At 38.5% G+C, this 24,899-nt stretch overlaps 1 protein-coding gene across 1 annotated transcript in view; it reads right to left on the bottom strand.

Annotated features, from left to right (window-relative positions):
• Positions 1-24,899, bottom strand: part of arhgap39 (Rho GTPase activating protein 39) — a 50,061-nt gene that overhangs the window by 24,437 nt on the left and 725 nt on the right. The window contains exon 2 of the mRNA XM_022665643.2: positions 1,563-1,949. Within this exon, the coding sequence (XP_022521364.2) occupies positions 1,563-1,949 (387 nt within the window). The remainder of the gene's footprint in view (positions 1-1,562; positions 1,950-24,899) is intronic.

The following is a 24,899-nucleotide window of genomic DNA, read 5'->3' as shown; positions in this document are numbered from 1 at the left end:
CACACCATCTATATAAATCTGAAAAGCATACTAAGCCTAAAATATATAGGAGAGTCCTTGGACTTTTACCATTAAAAAAGAGAAGAAAAGTGACAGTAGTGTGAAATCAATTCACCATTCGGCCACTCTGGCAGGCTGAAAATTCCCCACGACCAGACCTGCTGACACAGCCAAGATTGTGTCAGAGGAAAGAATGAATGTGTGTGTGTGTGTGTTTTATTTAGAAGTTGGATTAAAACTCTGTTGAGTAGCTCATCTCTCCTTCTCTCTCTCTCTTTCTTTCTCTCGCTCTTTCTCTCTGTCTCTCTCATCTTTTCCTTAAGAAAGAAGCCCTACTACAAAGTGAACACTGTTTTTCTCTGGTCATAAATTATTCATGGAAATCCGACCTTCAAATCAATTTACACATTCTTTCTTTTACTCTCTTTCTTTTCTGTCACACACACAATCAAAAGCCTCCTTCTGTCTCCCATACTTTCTCCCATGGGGAGAAACAATTTAAGTGTTTAAGCTATTTGAATTTAAACCTATTGTGAAATAGAAGTTTTATTCATTTCAATGTGAACTGTGTGAAAAATATTTTGCCAGTTAGAGAAAGTTATCAGGTTCTTAGGTTGCTATTAGGTTGCTGCTACTATTTAACCATTGTAGCATATCTTTATATTATAGCTTTAAAACCCACAATAAACAGAAAAATCTGTAACAGGTGACTTCATCAGAGGTTTGCCACAAATAACATTTCTTAAAGTAAATGGCACATATTTTTTGTCACCCACCATACAGTATGTAATATTATAAAAAGATTCAAGAAAAAAGTCTGTGTAAAGAAAGCTCAGAAACCATTGTTGTGCATCATTTTTTAGGCTTTAGATGGCACAGCAACAGAAACTGTCATGCTAGTTACACATGGACTACAGAGTATTTAAGAAACCTTCACTTAATATCACTTAACAGTTCGCTGCAGCATTAAGAAATGCAGTCTGATACTGTTACGCAACCCACAAGCCTTATATCAATTCTTTGCAGAAAGGTATAGGTGGGCCAAAGCTCACTTCACATTGAGTAATTAAGAATAGAAGTGTATACTGTGGTGGTTTGTTTTGGAAAAAAGGAATGGTGAGATAAATAGGATCATTTAAACAGGTTTTTTTGAAATAAAAGTAATCTGAAATTGTATAATGTACAGTACAAGTGTACAAATACAAATACAAACTGTTGAACCTCAAACTTGAAAAGCTACAATTAGTTCCTAAATGATGGGAGAAATAAAATAGGGGCTTTTACACTGGTTTTGATATTGGGTATTAGCTAGGGCAACATCATGGGAGAAGCATTAAAAATATGCTGGGTTGGTGCAGGGCAGTTTTATCAGTGATTTTACATACTGCAAATTATACTGTACTCTTTGATGGTGTCCTTCAGTGACAGAAAGGCACCTATTAAATAAAATGTATTATTATTATTATTATTTAGTATGTATGCAGCTTATGTTCTAAAACACTTTCTTTACTCTCTCTCTCTCTCTCTCTCTCTCTCTCTCTCTCTCTCTCTCTCTCTCTCACCTCTCTCCCTCCTCCCTGGGTGCTGTTTTGTCCTCCTGCTCTTGTGAAGATGTGGTGCTGACAGCACTGCGGGCCGGGCTGCTGTCGGCCGAGGCACTGATCGTGGTGGTGACGGGTGGGGGTGAATCCGTGTTCTGTTTGAGGGTCTGGAGCTTGGCGAGGGGGATGATGTCACAGGCGTGGGGTCGGTGCCACACGGTGCGCTGGGTGGAGGCATTGTAGTAATAGAAGCGGGAGGTGTTGGAGTCAAACAGCTCCCACCACTGGTCCTCACCGCTGCGCTTTATCCGCACACCCGCCGGGGCGTCCCACACACACTCTCCCGTCAGCAGGTTAGCGTACATCCGCTCCCTTGTGCGGGGCTCGAGGATCTCCACCCACTCCAACCTGAACAAAGACAAGCTGCAGATATTGATATAGATACAGACATAAATAGATAAAAGAGAGATTAAACAGAACTGCTTATTTAAATGAGTCTGGTCTGCTGTAGGACATTGATGAGTAAAAAGGTTGTTATTTAATGGTTAGTGGAAAGTCAAGGTTTACATGCAGGAAAGTAAAGTTTGTACATGTACCCCATATTGCTGTTAACAAGCTTTGCCATGTTGGTCATGCGAAATAACCAGCTTTGACGATCTGGTTAACCAGTAAAGAGATAGGTTGGTAATTTTTTTTAGCAGACAACATTTACTGTGTAAGCAATATTGTGGCACTTATAGGACTTCCCCGTGCACATCACTGCCCACTCACAACCAGGACTCAGGGTCTCCCCTATTCGTCCAGTTCTATTTTCAAGTATACTCTATCAAATATTACAACAGACACAACCACTTGGAACTGTTGTAAAATGTACATGGTTATGGTATACAGTGGTTTCAGAAGCCCTACAATTTAATCTGGAAGGGTTTTGAGTAAGAAATACACACAAACACACACACACACACACACATGAATCACACAAACTGACTCCCTACAATGTAATCACTATTCACCAGTTTAATGCTTGATTAATGCATATATGAAGTGTCAGTGTGGGTGGTAATGAATGCATATTTACATCTAAATATAGTCTTTCACCTCTGGATATCTGAGTCTGAGCATGGATAGTTACGAACAGGGAGACACACAGATAGTGTTCTACTGAATTCTGTATATCACAGTGTCCTTCTGATGCTGTTTTTGATTATGTGCACTTGTGTATTCCCATCTGCTTGTGTGTTGTTTTGCTGTGTGCAAGTTGCATCTTAGTATACTTGTGATTTCACTAATGAAGCCATTTAATCCCGCAGCAAAATTCTGCTAATCCCTTAATCTAATCTAATCTGCTCAGATCCAGGCTAATCTGATTGTTGGAATCTTGTTGAAAGATGTTTTTTGGAAGAACAGAAGATCATTTTATCCTGCTGAATGTTCTGGAGAACACTAGAGTATCCATCTATTTCAGATTTCTCTCTAAATGGATGTGAAGCTGATCATCTAGTGCAGGTGCAGCCATGAGCACATGTGGAGTGTGTGGGGAAAATACAGGCTAAGCTTATTAATCAGTGGATTGCCGCCCAGTGACAGATGATACAAATGGATTGAAAAGACTATCACAGTAATGAGCAGGAAGGCATGACTCTAAATCCATATTTCATTAATCACACAAACGTAACAGAAAACAGACCATAGATCATGTTTTCAGACATCAATGCACAGCCTTGTCAACAACAGGAAAAGGGCTAACCTCAGCACATAAAAACATGCAGTACTCTGCAGTGTAGACCATCCAAACACTATGACTGCTGGTAGTGATGTAATATAGATTTGGCCAACAATCAATATTGGCTGATAACACTTTTATGGTGAATTGCTTATTCGTTTATTGTGTAAAAAATACAGACAGTCAGCAGGTTCTATATTAAAGAGGCTATACCTTGGTGTTTTAAAATTAAATCAGCTAAAAACTAAAATATGAAGCATTTTTAAACAAATCTGGTTCAGTGAGGGATGGAGTTCATCACACAGTATGATCAGTCTTACTCTGTGGCTATGGATCTTGTTCAGTGATTGTTAAGAGTCTCATTACACAATGGCAAGCAAGTATTACACAATAGATGCTGTTTTTGATAAATAGTCAGCTATTGGTATTACAAATACCAATTAAATTTAGTCAACTAAATAAACTATTTTATGGCAAAGAAAAACATGATGTTAAATTATTGCAGATTATTGGTTTTAAAATAAAATTCAATGTTGTGTCTTTCAGTATTTTTAATGAGGATAGAAAAGAAACAAAAAGAAGAACAAACAATTCAAAGCTTTATTCTTCAATGTGTATAAACTTCCTCTGAAGGCAAACAAAAGGCTCATTTTAAACAAATTGTTAAATCTGTACTTGTTTAATTGTAGGTAGATTTTGACTACGTGCCCTGAACTGAGATCAGTCCTGCAGGTCAAGGTTACATAGGTTACAAGGGTATATAAAAGAACACTTTCTGCCTGTGGCCAGATGTGATGTAATAGGTTTGGAGACAGCAGACTGACCTAAATGACCAGGCCAACTCATGACAGCATCATCCACAGTTAGATCTTAATGAAGTATTGATCTATCTAAACCTATCTAGGTCACTCTGCTCTCTCTCTCTCTCTCTCTCTCTCTCGCTCTCTCCTTTCGCCAGCCTTCTTTCTTTTAATCTCTAAAGCTCAAGCTAATTCTCTTCACACATCATATATTATCTTTTATCGTCTACCTGTCCTTCAGCTGTCACTGGGCAGATAAGATTAAATCTAAAATGAGAGAACAGTACTCTCTCTCTCTCTCTCTCTCTCTCTCTCTGTCCAATATTTGATTATAGAGTCATATATAGGGTTTATATAAGCAGAGCAATGAAGAACAGGAAAAACCACATCTAAAATAATTTGTCTGGTTGTTAGTTAATTTGTTTATTAAATAAAAATTTAATAAAAATACAAATAAAAAACAGCATTGTGTTTTTATATATAGTTATAATAGTTTATAAATACTCATCTTAGGGCCTATTCACCTATTCTGTTTTTAAAAACAAACACGCATATATTAATAAAGTCTTTTATATTGATTTAAAAACTCCATTTTATAATATTGTGATATTCTCTATTATAGTTGTATGTTGAGGTATGAGGTGTTAAAATATTGAATATTTAACTGTTTATTAATATTTTCTAAAAAATATTTTGTTTGGTAATGTTTTTGTAAAGGATTTATTAAAAATTTTGTCACATTCTGTCCCCAATTTGGGGGGCCAATTATTTAACCCACTCATTAGGACTCCCCCTTTCACTAGCGATGCCCTCAACACCAGGAGAGAAAAGACTAACACATGCTTCCTTTGATACATGTAAAGTCGGACTCTTTTTCATTAGCCTACGCGCTCGGAGGAAAGTGCAGCAACTCTGTGCCGATAAATCAGCCAACAGATGCCTGTGCTGACCGACATCACCCCGGGAGTGATGTCGGTCAGCACAGGCATCTGTTGCGCCATCTACCCAGCCAGAGAGAGCAAGGCCAATTGTGCTCCCTAGAGATTACAACAACTGATGAAAAATAGTATGATTAAGGGTTTAAACAGGCAATATTTGAATCATTGTTTCTTTTTTGGTTAAGTACAGAGATTGTGTTTATTTATTTATAATAAAAAAGCAAAACAAGTGGGGCTTAAATGTTTGCATAAGTATTTGGCTATATGCCAATCCAGGACACATACACACATTTTTGTTGTAGAGAATGTTTTTTTTGTGAAAAGTAATTGTTTTTATAGCTATTAAGAGTCTGTAATAGACTGGGATAATTCAGGAGCAGACGTGTATGGAATGTTATCAGTTAAACACATGCTTTTATTTTTCTTTGGGATCATAACTGTGCAGAATTGCAGAATTGGTCAACAGGGTGTAAACAAAAGAGAGGTCAGTCAAGAGGGTGAAGGGGTTTAAATTCAAGTCCATCCAGTCTGTGGCACTATTACTCTGCCACTAGCCACTGCCACTGTGGTAATGTAATCTTTAACACTATCTAGTGCAAACAATCTTTACACACAGATTGGATTTCATCTGATTTGGATTTCATCTGGGTGGAGCCATAGAGGAAAACGGAGACATCAATGGGTTGGAGAGAGCGTGAGAGAGAGAGAGAGAGAGAAATGAAAAAATGAGAGAGGGAAGGACAGAGAGCAAGAGAGAGAGGATGCGATGATAAAAAGAATAGAGAATATAAAGTATTTCAGAACCGTGCATTCCCATTCATATGTCTGCCCTTCTATTAAGAAGTTCAGTGGAGTGTGACGGATTTTGCACAACGATGTTGGCCTCACCTCTTCACCCATATTAACACCCCCCTTATGTGCTGCAATAAACACACACACACAACCTTGGCGAAGCTCAACCCCCACCTTTCTACAACACAGCACTGCAACACACATGACCTCAGATTTTCACAGAGAGAAACTATGATGAATAATATTCTAGAAAAAAGATGCAGTAAAAGATAATAAAAAGAAAATGGAAAATAAATTAGCAAGAAAGAGATAGGAATGAGAGACGAAAATAGAGAAAGAAGGGAAGAAATTAAGGGGGATAAGAGGGAGATATAGTGGAACAAGAGATAGATTAGGAAAAAAGAGGGATAAATAGAGAGAAAAGGGGCAATGGGAGGGCAGGGAAATAGGAGATAGAGAAATAGAGAAAGAGAACATGAAACAGGAGGGACATAAAAAGAAGGGAACAATGGAAGAGATAAGAAACAGAGAAAAGGAGGGGTTAAAGAAGTGAGATTTAAAGAGGATGAGAACAAAAGAGGTAGGAAAAGAGTGAAAGGTGTGATCTCAGCCTGGGGAGAGGCCAAGTGACATGACTGTGCCATCTGAGACACGTGGCAGACATGCAGAGTCACTGTCGAGCCCAGCGGCAACTCTTGTGTTCCCTCTGAGACACGTGCGGGCGCTGATGAGCCGAGCGGTGGGTGCTAGCCTCCCCTTTCGGGATACACAGAGCATATTCGGGATACTCCAGCAGGCACCCTTCTGGGCCAGCGTGGCTACAGGTTTTTATTCCAAACAATTACAACTTATTAAATCTTTCACTAAAATCTCCCATTTAAAATCCAATTCAAGCTGTTAATCACAAAGTTCTGCTTGACTGTAAATTAAAAACTGCAGTCACATCGGCCCAATATGGACATGTCTGACACCCCTGCTCTAGACAATCTTCTGGGGGCTACAGAGTGTTCAGAACCAAGCAGAAATTGTCTGGAAGATCCAAGGAAATCAGGGCAAGTGATTGGTTCTTTATGTTCCTCCTTTGTCATCCTCTCGGCATAGTTGCCTGTCTTTACCACGCAAAATTAATTAAGTTTTTTTTTTTTGTCATGCTGGTGACTCACACTGAATCTACAGCATGTCCCAGAGCCTTGCTGGGCCTCTAGTCAAAAACAGCATGCCATACCACCCAGGTGTTGTAACTGCATTGTCCTCTCAATGAGATTTCACTCACAAGGATGGATGATCTGGTTCTGAATCTTTAAACTGTTGCCAGTGGCGGCTCAACAATTAGAGTAAGGTAACAAGGTTGTAGATACCTGGGCTCAGGAAGCTGCCAGTGTTGGGCACTTAGGCACTGCTCAGTGCTTCCTGGCTTCCCAACCTTCTTGGCATGTGTGGTCACTGTCTCACTGTGTCATTAAGTGTGTGTGTTAAATGGTGTGTATGTCTCTGTTCACTGCACGGATGGGTTAAAGATGTGGGGTCTATGGTCACAATGGTTTTAAAAAGATCCCTCAGATGGCACTGCATCAAGAACCATCGTTCTACAGTAGCTGACAGAAGTACATGGGCAAATATTTGTTAAGCACTACAATACAGAGTTGTTACATTGACAAATAGCCTCTTAAAACTTTATTGTGCATAACAGAAGCCTCATGTTAACCAAAACATCTATGTTTTTTTTGGAAGAAATGGATGCCATGCACGCTGAACTAAAGACCAGAAAGACCAGACAGACTGGTATCAGTACCAAGCCCAAAGGCCAGGGTCTGCCATGAAATGTTTTTTTTTTTTTTTTTTTAACGAGACAATGCAAAGCCACATGCTGCACAGATTACAAAGGCATGGCTGCACACGATTCAATAACAGGAATAAAGGAAGAAGGAAGGAAGCAGGGAAGGAAGGAAGAAATTATCTGTAATTCAGTGATTCAGTAATGTTTTGATGATGGGGTCAGACTGAAGCTGTGGAGGATCGTTTGACACTGCAGAAATAGAATTACAATTTATTTGCAGCACATAAACGACTGCTCTTTATTATTAGCATCAGGATAAGAATACTTGAGTAGATTATAGATGTTAATAAATACATTAAAGATTGGATCTGGATGCAACACAACATTTATTTATCAGAGACAGGAATACATGGTAGGTCAGAAATGACCATCCAATTATTCTATATAAGAGACTTCAGAAGGTATCTACCATATAAGGGGCTGTAACACACACACACACACACACACACACACACACACACACACACACAGATAACAATAATCTATCCTCATGAATAGGCTTGGGAATTATATTTCTCCTCATCCCTCTCCTCTTTTAGCCAGTCTCCCCATAATGCTTCCCATACTGTTCACTGAATGCTACAGTTTAAACAACATGTGTGCTGTCCTAAACTGTGTTAACTAAAGGTGACCACAGTTACACAAATCAATTCTTGCTGAATTGCTTTTGCTTATTGCTTTGTTAACCGTTTGAAATGTGACAACTGATGATTTCTCAACACCACTATGCTATAGCAATGCCTGGCTCACATGACAAGATTTTTTAAATCTTAACTAATGTAAAAAACATGAGACCAAAAACATTGTTGGTTATCAACCAAATTGTGCGGAATTAACCATTTTCCCTCCCTGGTGTCATGGGACTGGTTAGACTTACAAGGTTTTAGGTGTGAAAGGGGAGCAGGCCTGTTAAATGTGGTATTATTGTTCAGCCATAAGAAGTCTACAGTCATGAGGTCAAAGTCATGTTTCCCACCAGAGACTACTACACTAAAATTTAAATGTTTCATATTTACGATTTACAATCGGAATGGCCCTAATTGCTCTGGGAGATGGGTTGGACTAAAGATTGGATTATAGACAACACACACTACATGATGTGGCCCAAACCATTAATTGATCTAGAGACACATCCTTATTAGTTCTGAATCAGATAAATAAGAAGATAAGTGAGAAGGTAAATGAGAGGCAGAGACAAGGCCTGAGACAGGAGAAAAAGAGCATCGTTTACTGTGTCTGTGTGTATGGCTGAGTCTCAGGCCAATGCAATGCTGCTGTCATTTATCCTGGTTGCTAAGGGCTCTGCAGTGCTGGAGCATTCAGGGAGCCAATGGCATGGTGCAGCTCCCGCAGTGCCTAAAAGCACTCTGGGAGAGACCATAGCCAGTGTGTGATGGCTGCGCGTGCGTGTGTGTACATGTGCACAAGCGGCATGCCATGGACTCTCATCAGAGAAGGAAGTGTAATCCCAGGAGGAGAAGGTTTAATTAAAGCTCACATTTATGAGAACAATTAGTCTATATTATTCTCACAAAGCAATTACATGTGTCACTAGTTCAAACTAAGACAGTACTGCAAATTTCAGGGTTAATGGATGAGCCTATTTGTGAGAGAGAACCTAAGAATGTGCTCTCTATGGAGAGGCTATGAACAAACTTGCCTAAACATACATGCAAAGGATAGGCAGAACTGGACTGGGAGCTAAATTCAGCCCTGGACCGTTTCCTAGTCCAGCACGCTACAATAACACCCATATGCATGTATAGTTAAATGCAAGCAAACAAATGATGATAAATAAACTTTATAAATTATGCAACTTATATTTTCTGCACTTTGAAATGAAAGTTCTATGTATCCATCTATCACATTTTAAATCCAATTATCAATGGAAGTTTTCTAATTGTTTAATTGAGTTTTCTCATCTTGTCTCAGTAAATTGGAAATAAAGCCTAAACTTTAATACTTGTTTTAAATAAATTAACCTACTGTCACTTACTGTTCACTGTTTATTATCAGGATCACTTCTTAAATCTCCTATGCATTTTTACCAGCATTGGCAGGGCATTGTTTCTACTCATGTGGCAGACTGAAGACTTCACACTAAATATGCGCTGTTCTGCTTTCAGTGCATGAAGCAGATGCTTATTTTCTCTGTGTGAAGATTTTGCAAGTCTCAGCATGGTCAATCACACAGTAGCTAACCTGCAAATACACCAGTTCACATACCTGCAAGTGGTGTGAGCAGCAAGCACAGGGCATACCACAGTTAGTGATAAACAGCCTAAACTAGCTCTCAAACTTAGCAAGCAAGCTAATTAACTAACTAAGGAATAACTCCCTACACACTACCTTTTTTGTTTTTTGGCAATGCTGTTCCTCACACAGAAAAATTGACTCATTTACATCGTATCTTCTCTTTTATTCTACACATTTATTTGCCTTCTATGTGCTTTTTGGATGCATTCTGAAATTTGCACTTATTACTTAACTAATGTGTTCATGGTTGTTGTGCGTCTGTTTTAATCTGGGGGAGGTGGCATATATGTGGTTGGCTAATGGCCATGCACTGCATTTATTGTGGACCAAAGCACAACTCAATATTAAAATACCTTTATCGGGTTCTATGTTTAGCTCTTTTAGTGTACCACGCACAGGGTGGCCCAACAGAAATTGTCCCTGTCCTCCCAATGGCTAGTTTGTCCCTGTGTATAGCTGTCAAGATTGCTTGATTAGGCCGCGCGCGGTCCAGCGGTCTAAAGTGCTGCCACTATGTTTAGGAGATGACCAGTTCAAATCATGTTAATGTAGCTCGCTACCAGAGCCCTGAGAGAGCACAATTGGCTTTGCTCTCTCCCCACATCTCTCCAAAGGGTGATGTCGCTCAGCACGAGGCGCTGCGCTTTCCTCCGAGTGCTCTGTGATGCTACTCAAGAATGCTGCATAAGCAGCAGAGGAGGCATGTGTTAGTCTTCACCCTCCTGGTGTTGGAGGAATCTTAATGAGTGGGTTGGGTAATTGGCCATGTAAACTGGAGAGAAAATGTAAATAAAATTATATATATTACAGTTATCAGTAAATGATAATTACCAGAAGATTTGTAAGATGATAATGCAGCCACAGAATAAATATACACTTTGTCTCACTATGATTCAAGTTCAATCAATTTGAATCATACTGCTTCACTATTCGCAGTTTTCCGAGAGAGAACAATTGTGTATGCTCTATCTGGGTGGGTAGATGGTGCTTACTCCCCATATCACCCCATTTCTAATTACCCTATTAGCAGGGCCATGCAGAGATCTTTGGAGGGACAGGTGTTCAAAGTCAAAAGGGTGCACATCGCGCACGAATTTGAAACACTATACAGAAACGTGCCTTACAATATAACCGGATGATTTGTGGTCTTACTGTGGTAAAACTGTAAACTACAAGTGAACAGAAGTCACGTTAGAGCTGTTTCTACACCCTATGATGTGTCTAATACATGCTGGATATACATAATGATTGAGTTATGATACATAGTGGGCTAAAGAATTTTAACAGGTAAACTCAGTAAAGGATTGTTAATTAGCTGCTCAATTGGATCATACACAATTTTAGGGCAGAGACCAGGGTTAAGAAACTGCCTTAAACTGCCAACATTACCCAATGTTGTTCTAAATTCTAGCTATCCTCTACATCTCTTACGGGATAGGGTGGTGTTGGATCCAAGTGCAGAGCAAAATGGTTGTTTGTTTTGGGATGTATTTAATAATTTATATCTTCAGTCATATATGTTTGCTTAGGTATATTTATAATTATTTGATTACTTAATTGTTTCTGATATTTATAAATATGTTTTAATATTGTTTGTCTCAAAAGGGTGTGCTTGTGGAACTTGGTTTGGTTTTCCACAGAGGAAACTGGAAAATAGGTGGAAAACAAAACTCTGAAGAGGTGCACAAAAAAAAGGCGGGAAACAGAGCAAAGGAAATGCCACAAAATGGCATGTACAACTGAAACACAGCTTTTTAGCTTCAAATAACTCAAACCAAAACACAATCAAACTCAAAACTGACTGAGCACAGCTCAGACCTCTACTTTTACTTTCTTTTGAGATCTTTTATATCTTTTTTGTGCGACTTTCTTTTCTTTTCTTTTCTTCTTTCTTTCTTCTTTCTTTCTTTTATTTTCTTCTGTCTTTCTTTCTTTTATTTTATTTTCTTACACTCTCTGTTACCGGTCACCCCTCTTTAAAGGTGCGACGAGAATGAGTGGTTTGACTGGGCTTTATATAGAGTGCTGCACAGGTGTCGCTGGTTGCCACTGATCACCGCTGGGGATTCTGGGACTTGGAGTTTCGGGACCCAATGCCACTTCTTTTTCCCCTCTGTTGCCCAGCTCCCCTGCTGGTGGCCAGTGGTGCAGCACTGCCCATCACAACATCCTGCTTCTAGCTAACTAGTTAGCTAAATAGATTTTCATTCATTATAGCTTACCGTATTTTTCGGACTATAAGGCGCACCGTATTATAAGACGCACTATCAAAGAACGCCTATTTTCTGCTATTTTTCCATACATAGGGCGCATCGCATTATAAGGCGCGTTAAGTGACACTAGAAAGGGTGCCTATATTAAAGTGAACAGGGGTGGCGCCATGTTTCCCTTCCCCCACCGGGGGTGGTCTCTTGCCGGTGGAGCGTCTCAGTATATATAAATCTAGCTCTTTCAAAGTCAAACGAGTGCTGGATATTAATCTACACAGATTCCTCTCCTGAAAACTGTTTATTTGGGTGAGTAACGTGCTTCAGTTTATTTACAGTAAGCTTAGATTTCCAGATGTCCACTAAGGCTTGCTGCACCAGCGTTAGCATAGCTATCCGCTAGCACGCTAGCTAGTCACCTAAACTAGTAAAGTTAACCCAAACTTAAACGACAGCGTTACACTGAGTAATCCTGCGTGTTCTGGTAAGACAGTGAGATATTAGCTAGCGATTCGTCCCCCGTAGCTTGTTTTAACACGGTAAACAAGCAGATTACAGGCTGATAAAACTCACCTCTGAGAGAGTTAGCGCTTAGCATCTAGCTAATGCTAGCCAGGCAAAGCAGCACAGACTTACAGGCCGATAACTCACCTCTGAACGGTGAACGCTTAGCGATTAGCATCTAACTCTAATAATACTGCTCCAGCAGTATTAAAAGTGCTAAATTTAGAAAATACTGATCTCTGAACAGTGAAAAAGCTAGCTAGCTAAGCGGTTAGCATCTAGCTAATGCTATTTATTGCTGCTCCAGCCTCGGAGCGGCACGGCTCTGCACGGAGTGTGTGTTTACTGCTCCTTACAACCTGACGAGTAAAATTTAGATAATACTGATCTCAGTGAATAAGCTAGCTAGCTAAGCGGTTAGCATCTAGCTAATGCTATTGCTGCTCTGCACGGAGTGTGTGTTTACTGCTCCTTACACCTGACGGGTAAAATTTAGATAATACTGATCTCTGAACAGTGAATAAGCTAGCTAATGCTATTTGCTGCTCCAGCCTCGGAGCTGCACGGCTCTGGACTCTGTATAGCACTGAAACTCTGTATAACGCTGCACGGAGTGTGTGTTTACTGCTCCTTACAACCTGACGAGTAAAATTTAGATAATACTGATCTCTGAACAGTGAATAAGCTAGCTAGCTTAGCGGTTAGCATCTAGCTAATGCTATTGCTGCTCCAGCCTCGGAGCTGCACTGCTCTGGACTCTGTATAGCACTGAAAATCTCTATAACGCTGCACGGAGTGTGTGTTTACTGCTCCTTACAACCTGACGAGTAAAATCCATACAAAAGGCGCACCGTATTATAAGACGCACTGTCAATTTTTGTGAAAATTAAAAGTTTTTAAGTGCGCCTTATAGTCCGAAAAATACGGTACAAGTCCTGCAATCCTAAATTAATAAAAAATTTGAAAATAAAATAGTCATAGGCTGATCAGGCACATCAGGGCAAGTTTTCTCAAACCTTCACTGCATGCTGAGCTCAGAGTTGCTAATAAAGACATTATTCTTCTTATTATATGTCAGTGGAGCATGATAATGACTTTAAAGCTGTTATTTAAGGTAAAATACTACATAAAATAGTCCTGTTCCATTTTGTGACCTCTTTTTAAAAATACTGTTGGTGGATATAAGTGAGACATGTAAAAGGAAACTGTTTGCTTATGCCTGTCCCAAAAATGCGAAAGATCACTGTTGGCATGTTGGACAGCAGATGTAAAAAATTCTGGAGATTTCTGGCTGTAATGGAGCATTGAGCATTCCAGAGACATTCAAGGCCTAAAATTGGCCACCATCTGCAGGCCTGTGCTTTGTGTGTGTGTCCAAAAATCCAACTGTGCAAAAAAGAATTTCTATTATATTTCAAATAGCCCAGAGACATCAGTGAGAAGGTGCTTTGCACATTGAAAATGACTATTTTAAATTGCAGGCTACACTACAATTGAAGGCTTAGTTCTGTGTATCTCCTTCTCTGCCATGCTGGGGTGTAAGAATTGTGTTCAAAATGCCTGAGAAAATGCCATTTGGCTGCCTTCTTATTTTATACAGCTTTGAGCTTAGACTTGCTAAGTGAACTCTTGTCAGCAACAGAAATAGAAGCTCGGAGTACCAAAGTCCGTCTTGAAGTGCGAGTTTTTACTTATCTTGGATTGGCAAGACAAGTAAAAGTGGCAATGCATGCACTGTGCACTATTAAGCTTTAATGCAAACTACATGCCTAAACCATCACAAACTTTTGGTACTGATGAATACTGTGTTGAGTTAATGCTTTAATGAAGATATTGAATTTATTACCTAATTATTCACTGGCAGAAAATGCACTGATACTTATTATGACACTCAACAAGAAAACAGGCATTCAGAAATAAAAAATTAGCAGATAACTGTCAACTTAAATAGCATAGAGTCAGTCTCATGCTTTATAAGTGCAGTCTTTTTTCAGATAATTATGCCACCCGCTATGATTTCAGTTCATACGGCCATTAAAAGGCCAGGTGCAGTATTTTATGAGTCATTTTGTGTCACTTTCTGTGTGATATGCTGCTGACTGCCACTTCAGCTGATTAAATCAAAAGACCAAATGAACATTTAAAACTTCATCATGTTACAATGGTATGTTATAGCCCTATGTACACTAAGTTGGCAAAGGTTGGAAATTTAATTATCATTGTTTTACCTGAAGAACTGTTTTCTCCCAATTAAAAATGAAATCCCAATAACCAAAAAAGGTAAAAAAAAAAAAAAAGGGTACAACTCAGTCTTAGTTCATTTTTTTTTGCCCCTTAAAGTTATGAACATGAAACCCTTTAGCATGCTAGCCCTACACAAACACAAACCAATAAAATTTAAAGTGGTAAAATGCAGCAGCCTTTTGGGTGATTTTGCTACTTTTAATCAGATTTCTGATAGAAATTTCACATTACCACTGTGTTAACTAAAGGAAAACGTGACTTTGTTACTTAAGACTGGTAGGCAGGGAGGTTAAAGCTGGGGAATGTGCCGAGCTAAATGCTGACATTAGCTGATCAGTTTTTATCATCTCTCCAACATTAAATACATAAATAATCAACTATACAGCATCTAGGACCTCCATTTCAAGCCTACCACTACCCACACACCAAAAGGGGAATTCCAAAGCAAAATGTAAGTGAGTGAAGTCAGAAGTAAACTTAAAGCACAAATGACCAGATATAGAACTGCACCCTATGTAGAGAGAGGACAGTAAATGCAAAATGCATATAAAATGACTAGCAGACTCTGTTTCTCTGTTACAAAGAAACAAATAATATAATTTACAATGTTAATAGCCATCATGCAAAAACAACCAACCAGTTATGGTGTTGGTGTCAGATTGCACTGAGTCATCATGGACTCTGATAATGAGTCAGTCACTCCACAGACTCTAGATATTTTTTGCTTTTTGGGTCAGATTAATTGGTCAAGAAAATTAGGTCTGTCCAACTTCCAAGCACCCCCGCCCCCATCCCGACACACACACACAAACTAGTGCAAGACACAGGGTTTTCCACATTCAGAATTCCACACATTCCACACATTGTCCTATCTTTGCCCCCACAGACTGCAGAGACTTTGGAATCTTCTGTGATTCCCTCAAAGGATTTCAAACACACACACACACACACTCTTTCTCTGTCTCTCATTCACACCCATAGTAGGCAGCTATTGAGACATTAACACCCTTCCCCCAGCTCAGTGATTCACTCCTCAACAAAACCACCTGCTCCATTATTTCAAATACATCCCCGCACCCACATACTCTCTCTCACACACACACACACACACGGTTGAGTTGTATCCAAATTGTAGTGCCAGTTTTGTGTACAGACTACAACTAATATGAGATACAAGATTCTCCAAGTTAAACCATGACATCCACCCTGTAAGAGAAGGAGGATGCAAATGAAATAATTCAGTTTCTGTTAATAGTGTTAGATTTCATAGGAAATATTATATCAGTTGCAAAACAATTACCAACATAGTTGCTAGTGATTGATTCATATTTTACATTCACATATCAAGTTGCCTTGGGTGTACAAAATGTAGTAAAACAAAAAAAGTAACACAAAATCAGTATCAGGCCTTGACATATCACAACATCAATATTTTGTTGATTTTTTTTGTTGAATTTTTCTCATTGAATATCAAATACATTCTTACTCCCTTAATAGTAAATTACAAAAATCATAAAACTACATCTATACACATATATAACTACATATACTTCAAATTTTGACATCTGATATTATAACCCCTCCATTAAAAACTTCAGGATACGCACGGAAAGGGCCTCAGTTTTGTCACTGTTTGGCATTATTGTTATATGCTAACTTTAGTATTAGTTTTAGTTTTGACTCATGCATTGAGTATATATCTGTGCAGCTATAATAATTTATTCTATTTAATGTGGTTATATATGTGTGGTGAAACAATTAGAAATAATATTGCTGCTTTTCCTGTTTCTGTTGAAATACTCTAATTGCATGAGCCAAAACTGAAATTAAGTTAAGCTGTAATACTGTAATGCATGTTTAATTACAAATGGACCACAGTTTTTTGCAAACTTGTTATTGCATGTTTAACAATTGTTTAACAGAGGCTTTGTGAAGTTTCATGCATAACAGATTTACTCACCCATACATACATCCCACACACACTCAATCTCGGTATTAGCCATCAATACTATTATTAATCCTCTACTTAAAGACTCTTTCTAAAAATAAAAGCACTCCATGGAGGTCCTTTGTGTTTAATTGTGTCTGTGACCTGTGACTAATGCCAGTTTGGTAGTCATCGCCACCAATGAAATTCACCTCACCAGACAAAGACATCCTGGTAACAGTCTCCTAGCAACCAAAGCCTTTGTAATTCCATGACCCCCAATGCTCCACATCTGTAGATCAGAAGCTCAAGAGAGGACAAATGCGTTCACCCCCCCCCTACACACACACACACAAGGAATGGAAAATGTGATGATATGTTGTGATAATGGTTTTTGGCCCAGTACAAGAAGTTAAAGACAGGACTCTGAACCAGTTCAATGCCCCATGAAAAGATCTAAAAAATTTTTTACAAAAAATTTAAGGGGTGTACTCAATTTTGAGAGTTGTACATACTGTAGGATTCTAGCATATTATTGCATCCTACCATAAAGTGCTGACCACTACACAAGGTTATCCTGTATAGCAGTTTTCATTTGACCTCCAGTACGCATGTTTGAAATACTGTCATACTGTGGCACAACTGTAAAAAGTTTTAGCACTTCAACAGGAAGCAAATGATAGAATATTGTTTGGATGCTAGAAGTGCTGCAGAGTGCAGCATGGAACAGTGCAGACAAATAACAGGCTAGCAAGTGTTATCCAGGTTAGCATAACTAACAATCTGTTAGCTAACGGCCGGGAGAGGCTAGACCGTTTTAATAAAATGTTCATTTTTATTTTTTTCTTTGGGTCAATTTACTGCTCCTCAGATGGGCTTTACTGTAAAAGAGCTTTGAGACTGTGAGAACACAGATGTAACTTAACAAGGCAGTGGTGAGAAACTGACAGGGCAAAAATTCTGAATAACAGAGGTCGTGCAAAATGCTGATGCTACCCTTTTCCTGATCTTTCAGAAATAACCACTGCTGATGTAATGCTAATTTCTGTTGTAAAATCTATGTTTTGTCTCTAAAGTCTGTTAGCACTGTGACATCTTTATCACACTTGCATTAAAAAGATGGTTTTGGATACTCTGTATGCTCAGATCACGTCTGTCCATGTATTAGTCTGCGTATGCTGAGGCTGTAAGAGAGACTAAAGGCATTGTGCCACACACTTGAGTCCCAAGAACAGAAGTGTGGGGTAAGACCTGCATAAGCAAAGCTGAGATACCAACTTGGTACTTCAATTCCTGAGCTTCTGAGGTTCAGGCGTTTGCCATTTAGTAAATGCATGCACAAGTTTAATCAGTAGACAGTGCTGATAATACTGGTAAACAGACAGAAGCTCAATCAGTTCTAAGGCTACACAACAATATACTGTATGAGGCACAGAGAAACCAAAAGCTAGAGATGCAAAACCTCAGGAGGATATACCTACACATGCACACTCACACACACTTTACACAGTATAGACACAAAACATATACACACATGCACCCATTCAACCACACACATGCACGTCATACACATAAAATATATGCAGCCTTGAACACACACACACACACACATACACAAAGGGAAAAAGCTGAGGATTTCATCCCTTTAGTCTTGGAGACTAGCTCGGTCGGTTTTCGCTTCATCTCTTCGGTTTCTATCTCTCTGTCCGACACTCTCTATTTCTCTTGCATGTCTGTCACTTTCTCTCTATCTCTCTGTCTCACTTCCCCCCTTGCCTTTATTCCAGACATGCTTTCTTTCCCAAAGGGCCTTGCTGCAAACAGCGTTGAATAACTACTGCATACATACATCTCTGCAGTGCTCATTTAAGTAAATTGACCATAAATGAGCACAACAGTTCCGAACAATTCAGAAAGATCTTACAAGACAACTGATTTATACTAGCTGGCTGATTATGTTGGCCGATATATAAACAATCAAAGGTTTAATCAGGATTGGTGAAAATATCACCAGTATGCAGAACTTAATCGTTCCGTTTCAGAGAGTTAACAATACATCAGGGATAAATACCACAATGATTCGCGTGTGAACAGAAGCTAAAACACTGCCAAGAAACATAGTGGTATTTAGACTACAAGCACTAAAATCTATTTCTATGATGTTTCAGCAGTAAAGGTGTTGTTTAATTTTGTCTTGGGAGTGTACCTTCTACTCAATTGCAGAGAGAACATTTCCAACAAACCAATCTATCTATCTATCTATCTATCTATCTATCTATCTATCTATCTATCTATCTATCCATCCATCCATCCATCCATCCATCCATCCATCCATCCATCCATCCATCCATCCATCCATCCATCCATCCATCCATCCATCCATCCATCCATCCATCCATCCATCCACCTACCTACTTACCTACCTACCTACCTATCTATAGTGTAAAGTACAGTCTGCAGTTATAATCATTACAGAATTATCTTGATTTGTCGTACATATGTTATCTATTTTAACATATCTGTGTATTACTATATACATGACAAAGCCGTTTTTCTAAAATAAAAACATTAGAGGATTATATTTTCATATATGTTACTTCATTCTAAAGCTATCAAATCTTGTTTATAGAAAAAAGGAAGAATGCAGTCTTCTGACTACAATACAGACTGAACAGGTAAATCTAATAACACTGGATTCTTACACAGAATAGTTAAACTGTAACATAGTGAGAAGCAACAATTGCAGAGTGTCTGGAACCATTGACTAGTTGTGTATAAAATATTTATAGAGTTAAACGTAAAGACTGAGCGCCCATGGCCAAATAAAATTTGTATTGATTTTTAAAGATTTTTTTTAAAGATCTACAGCCATCTATTAGCTGCTTAGAGCAGCCGACTGTAATTGAGAGTCAGCACAGGGTTTAAAAAAAATCAAATAGTAGTTACATTTATAGATTTGAGAGATTTAGTTTTCAGATAAAGTAAGTTTAAACACTTTTTACTAATAAAGTACAAATTTTTCCAGAGTTTGGTTTAGTGGTAATACATCAATAATTTCTGATGGACTTCTAATGGCTATCTAAAGCTAATTTACTGACAGTCATATAACAATTTAATCATAATAAACAATGATTAAGGTAATTTCAAGTAAAATTTAAAAGCAATTAGCATATGTTATTGAGTTTATTAATCCTTCATCCAGTGCATTTGGATGCTTAAAGGGTTCTTTTTCTCACTAAAAGAATTTAAAAGCTCTCGGCGGTTTCATTATAAAATATTTTTCAGAATATAAATCCCTTTTAAATGTATTGAAGATAATCTTTAAAAATAGTTGATCCCTATACAACACAGATCCTTTTTTTGCCAGATGCTAATCGAGCATGATTAACAAGCTAGTTACCTAACAGCCTGACTAAAACTCAGCAACTTGTTTTATTATTTTTCAACCTGTGTTGCAACCAGCCTCGCAATCTGGTTGCAACACTGACATGTTACATAAAAATCAAGATTATTTAAAGAGTTCATCCTGCTTTTGTTGGAGAAACTGTCTTTATTGTCTAAGAAAGGCTTTCTACTAGATCTTGGTGCGTTGCGCTAAGGTTTTTGATCGGCCAGGCTTTATTGTTGTCAGGATGTATTGATGATCACCACCTCATCCTCAACTGTTCAACTCTAAAAGTTTATAATAATTCTAAAAGTAAAAAGGTGCAATATCATTCCAGAGAAAACTGTTCTACTGCTCTACAGCTCAGACAAGCAGTGTGTGTACATCTGTGTCACTAATTGGTGCAACTTAAAGTAGCTGAATGCTTATATTCAAAAGAGGGTCTAAAAATATTTAGGCATTTTGTCATTTAGGTACTAGCCAGTTCATCTATATGGTCCTAGTCCTGTTGAGATTATAGTTGCTTTCTTCACTTGACAGTCTTACAACTCTCAGTCTTTGCTCTGTATCATGGTTATTTTTACGAGTATTTTTAGTATTTTAAACTGCCATTGAATGAAAACTGTATTTCCCTGGCAAACTTGAATAATAAAAGCTTGGTACATAAAGGTGATAATGAAATATGATGTCTCCTCTTTTAAAACATAAAAACAAATTGTCAATTCCAAATCCATGCTAGGCTAAATGCCTTCTGTAGCAAACCGTACTATAATCTCTTCATCAAGTGAAATGCTCACTGTGCTGAATATACCCTGAGATGATACAAAAACATAGCAACGCTATCTGGTAAGACTTGTGAATAATTACAAAAAATAATTTAAATGTTCCTGTAACAGTGATAAAATCAAAGCTATGTCATGCATAGCTGTTCTTTGCTTCTGTTTTTTTCTACAGGTTTACAGTGCAATAACAAATTGTTTCATTCTAAAGCAAAATATTGGTGTTCTAAAGATCCAAAAACACATAATCAACATCAAACAACAAATAACAACTCCATGCAATAAATGCATTTAAGGCATCTAAACTAAAGTATGTTAGATTAGTGTAGTGTTAGTTTAGCTTTTGGCAAGGGAATACACACACAGAATCCTGGCACAACAGGCTGAACAAGCAAATTAATGAACGGAGGGACAAACAAATGAACAGACGGCTAACAGAGAGAAATAGACACAGATAGATGAGCTATTTTGCAAGCTTCTGTTTAAATAGAATGGAGTAAATAGATTAGCTTAAGCTCAGTACATTCCACCAACTTGAACAGATTGAAATGGTAGAAAATGATAATGCATAATATCCTCATACTTTCAGTACACAACATTTCCCTGGTCAGATGAAATGAAATAAAATGAATCAGTTGTAGCACATTAAAAAACTAAAATCATAAACACTAAATAAAATTAGTTTTTACACATTTTCAATGAACCAGGACTAATAATGTCAACGCACTCATAGGCAAGTCAGTTTACTAGGCGGCCATCTATGCGGGCATTTATTCCATCCTTTCGTCTGTGTGAATAGGGAGAGACCAAAATACTGGAAACCAAACGTCGGATTACCATTTGAAAAATTACATTTTAAATCACTGATATCACTGATGTACAAACCACTCAATTTGACCTAATAATGCAAAAAAAAAAATCGACTTGTAGGTCTACAGCACCTGCCTGTACATCTCTCATAGCACACTAAACCTCCTCTGCTCTCTGCACGATTGGCAAATTTTGCTGATTGGCAGGACTTTGTCCTTAAAGGGGTGGCATGATTAGAGTTACGGATATGGTTACGGTTTTCACTGAGAGGGGAGAATTATGGTAAATATTTTTAGTAATTTACTGATCACTGAAGAGTCTCAGAGAGCCTTTAGGTGCAGAATGCACACAGTACTAACATGCCAGAAGAGTACAGATTACAGAGAGATGAATATACTGTATAAAATATGTATGAGGTTTTTTCTAATATATAATGTGGGGAAAATGTTACCCAAAACAGCTGGACTTGGAAACGGGATAAGTAGCTTGCATGAGTATTTTTGAATCATGTAAACAGCTTTTGGCAAGACATTCTCTTCCAAAGACTTAAATGTCCTAAAATGTAAATGTTTGTAAGAATCTGTGTTATGCAGTCGCTGCCTTCAAACCTTTATTCACTGAATTAGGTTTTACTTTATGTTTTTTTCAAGAAAGCTGTTTAAAAGTACAATAAAATGTCACAATTACTCTTTATAGAGATTGATGATAAAAAACAGAGCCAGCATAAATAGATTAGATTAAACAACACTGGAGAATGCTCCTCAGGCAAGCAGCAGTAAAAAGAAACACTGCCTAACAAGCAGAGTTGTGCAGTCCAGCCTGGGCCAAACCTGAGCAGCCATTTGCCATCCGTGACAGGAAGTCTCAGGGGATTGCAATTGGACTGTAGGTGTCACTCTCTTCTTTGCAGAGTAAAACTGATTCAGACATGGCATCCACACAGTCCAGTATAAATTGTGGCTGCCATGTTCATCCTCCAAGCACTAGGCAGCTCTGTCTTACTGGGAACTCAGTAAGGGCCTACACGGGCAGCAGTAAATTGCGTAAATTGTAATGTTGTGTCAATATAATAATTGGTCATGATTTACATAGAAAAATAAAACTATTCTAAATTGACTCCAACATCTAACAGCAGCATCCCAATATTACAACTTAATATTAACTCTGCCTATGGGGTAACAGATGGTGGTGTTAGTTGTAACAGTTGCTAAAACTGACACAAGTGTAATTAGTTCATTCCAACTTATGTTGTGCAAAAGATTCATTTCCAACATTTATGTGGTTAGTTTTTCTTCTGAGAATTATCCTTTACTTTATACTTTTAGGATGTTTCTGATTAATGTATGGTTTGAAAAACACATTCATGACGTAATTTTAATGAATGCATATAGAAGGAAATTGCACTGATTTACAACTAAATCCATCATGGGAAGACTAAAGTTTAGCCTGATTAGCTCTAAAAGTAAGTTGTATACATGCTTTAAAACGGTGCTTTACTAGAGAGATTAAAACAGTACAGAAGTAAAATTCTGTAGGTACGACATATAACTGCGCTTATTTTTCATGTGTAGACTCTAGAAGAGCTCTGTGATTTAAGAAAATGATGCAGAGTATGTGCAAATAAACATATTTTGATAGCATTTTTAAATGTGGCACTACTGTTGTTGGTTAGCTTTATCTTTGATCTTATTAAACTTCAGATAGGCATTGTCACATTGCCCACACCTATGAGTGGTATGAGAATGCAATTTGCCTATTTATGGAATTAATAGAAGGCAAGGCTGATGAGGGACTTGACCTGATTTAGAAACAAGGACCTCTTCCCTGAGGTCCAGAGGGGCCTCGATTTTCACTGGGGTTAACAAGTCACTTTAACAACAGAGATCAATGTTACAGCCTGCTTTAATCTTTTCCGGATTGGATGGCCAGATTGAATGACAGCTATAACGTATTCCTCTGGTCTGTCCGGACATGGAGTTGCTTTGACTGCTGCAGCCATCCATCACACAGCTCACACAGTAGCTGAACACAGCCTATTGCCCGTGCCCCCCCCATGATGACTGAAAGCAATGTGACAGTTGTAAGATAAGGCCCTAGAATGTGCAGAATGGGTATTTTAACCCAGCTCGTGAACAGGCTTGTTAAAATGCACACTCCTTTTAAAGCTCATTTGAGGAAAGCTGGAGGCATTGTGGTGTTGTAAGACAGAACACATGTGGCACATCCAGCCATGTAGCCTCTTTGATCCTTGTACACACCCAAAGCTCCGCTCACTATCAGCTTTAGCTGTAGCCACTTTAGCTCGCTACAGCACATGATTAAGATGCAGTGAATGAGCCAAAGGGCTTAAATTGTGGCCTGGTTGCAGCTGTTAGTGGTAGTAAACAGTTAGCAGAAGGCATTAAAGCTGTACAATATGGATACAAAATGTGTTGTGTGATATTGCTGTTGGATATCATGATACTTATGTAAACACAATAAACTAAGATAAAAACTAAATGAGTTAAACTCCTTGAAGGCTGTTTTTGACACTAGGCTTGGATGCATTTATCTTTCCCAGTAGCAGTTTGGTGTGTGTTCACTGTTGACCTCTACCTCGCTCTGCCTCCAGACCTCTGCTACTGCATGCATGTAATGCAGTTTGTGTTTGCTGTGTGTTAAGCTATTTCGTTGTGTTGTATTCATGATGGAAACGCTTTTGTTTAACTATCCTAATGATGATTTATTGCACAGCCACAGCCTAAAAGAGAAAAATTGAATGCTGCCTTAGACAATTGTGTAGTTATGTGTAATGGCGTGCTATAAGAGCCCTTTAAGCTTCTCTCTCTCTCTCTCTCTCTCTCTCTCTCTCTCTCTCTCTCACACACACACACACCAGAGAAACACCCTTCCTCTTACAGCAGGAATCAGGCAGCTGGGTGACTCGAGTCCAGATGTGGGAGGTAGCCCTAAGTGACCACTACGAGACGTCTCGCCCGTGGGGCAACGCGCGCTGTTTGCTAAACACGCTGATCTTTGCCCGCATGCGCTCAATAAAAACGACACTTCCGATCGGCGCTCGGCTGAGTGAGCACCCCAACATTTCACCATCAATAATTCAAATGGAAGGAAAGCCCGGCCGCGCCGACTGAGGCGACTCCCGTCTATATGAGCAAA

This window comes from Astyanax mexicanus, chromosome 1 (assembly GCF_023375975.1).
Source record: "Astyanax mexicanus isolate ESR-SI-001 chromosome 1, AstMex3_surface, whole genome shotgun sequence".
In the NCBI taxonomy this organism is placed as follows: Eukaryota; Metazoa; Chordata; class Actinopteri; order Characiformes; family Acestrorhamphidae; genus Astyanax; species Astyanax mexicanus.
The sequence above is the reverse complement of the archived record's forward strand: the minus strand, read 5'-3'. Positions and strand labels throughout refer to the sequence as shown.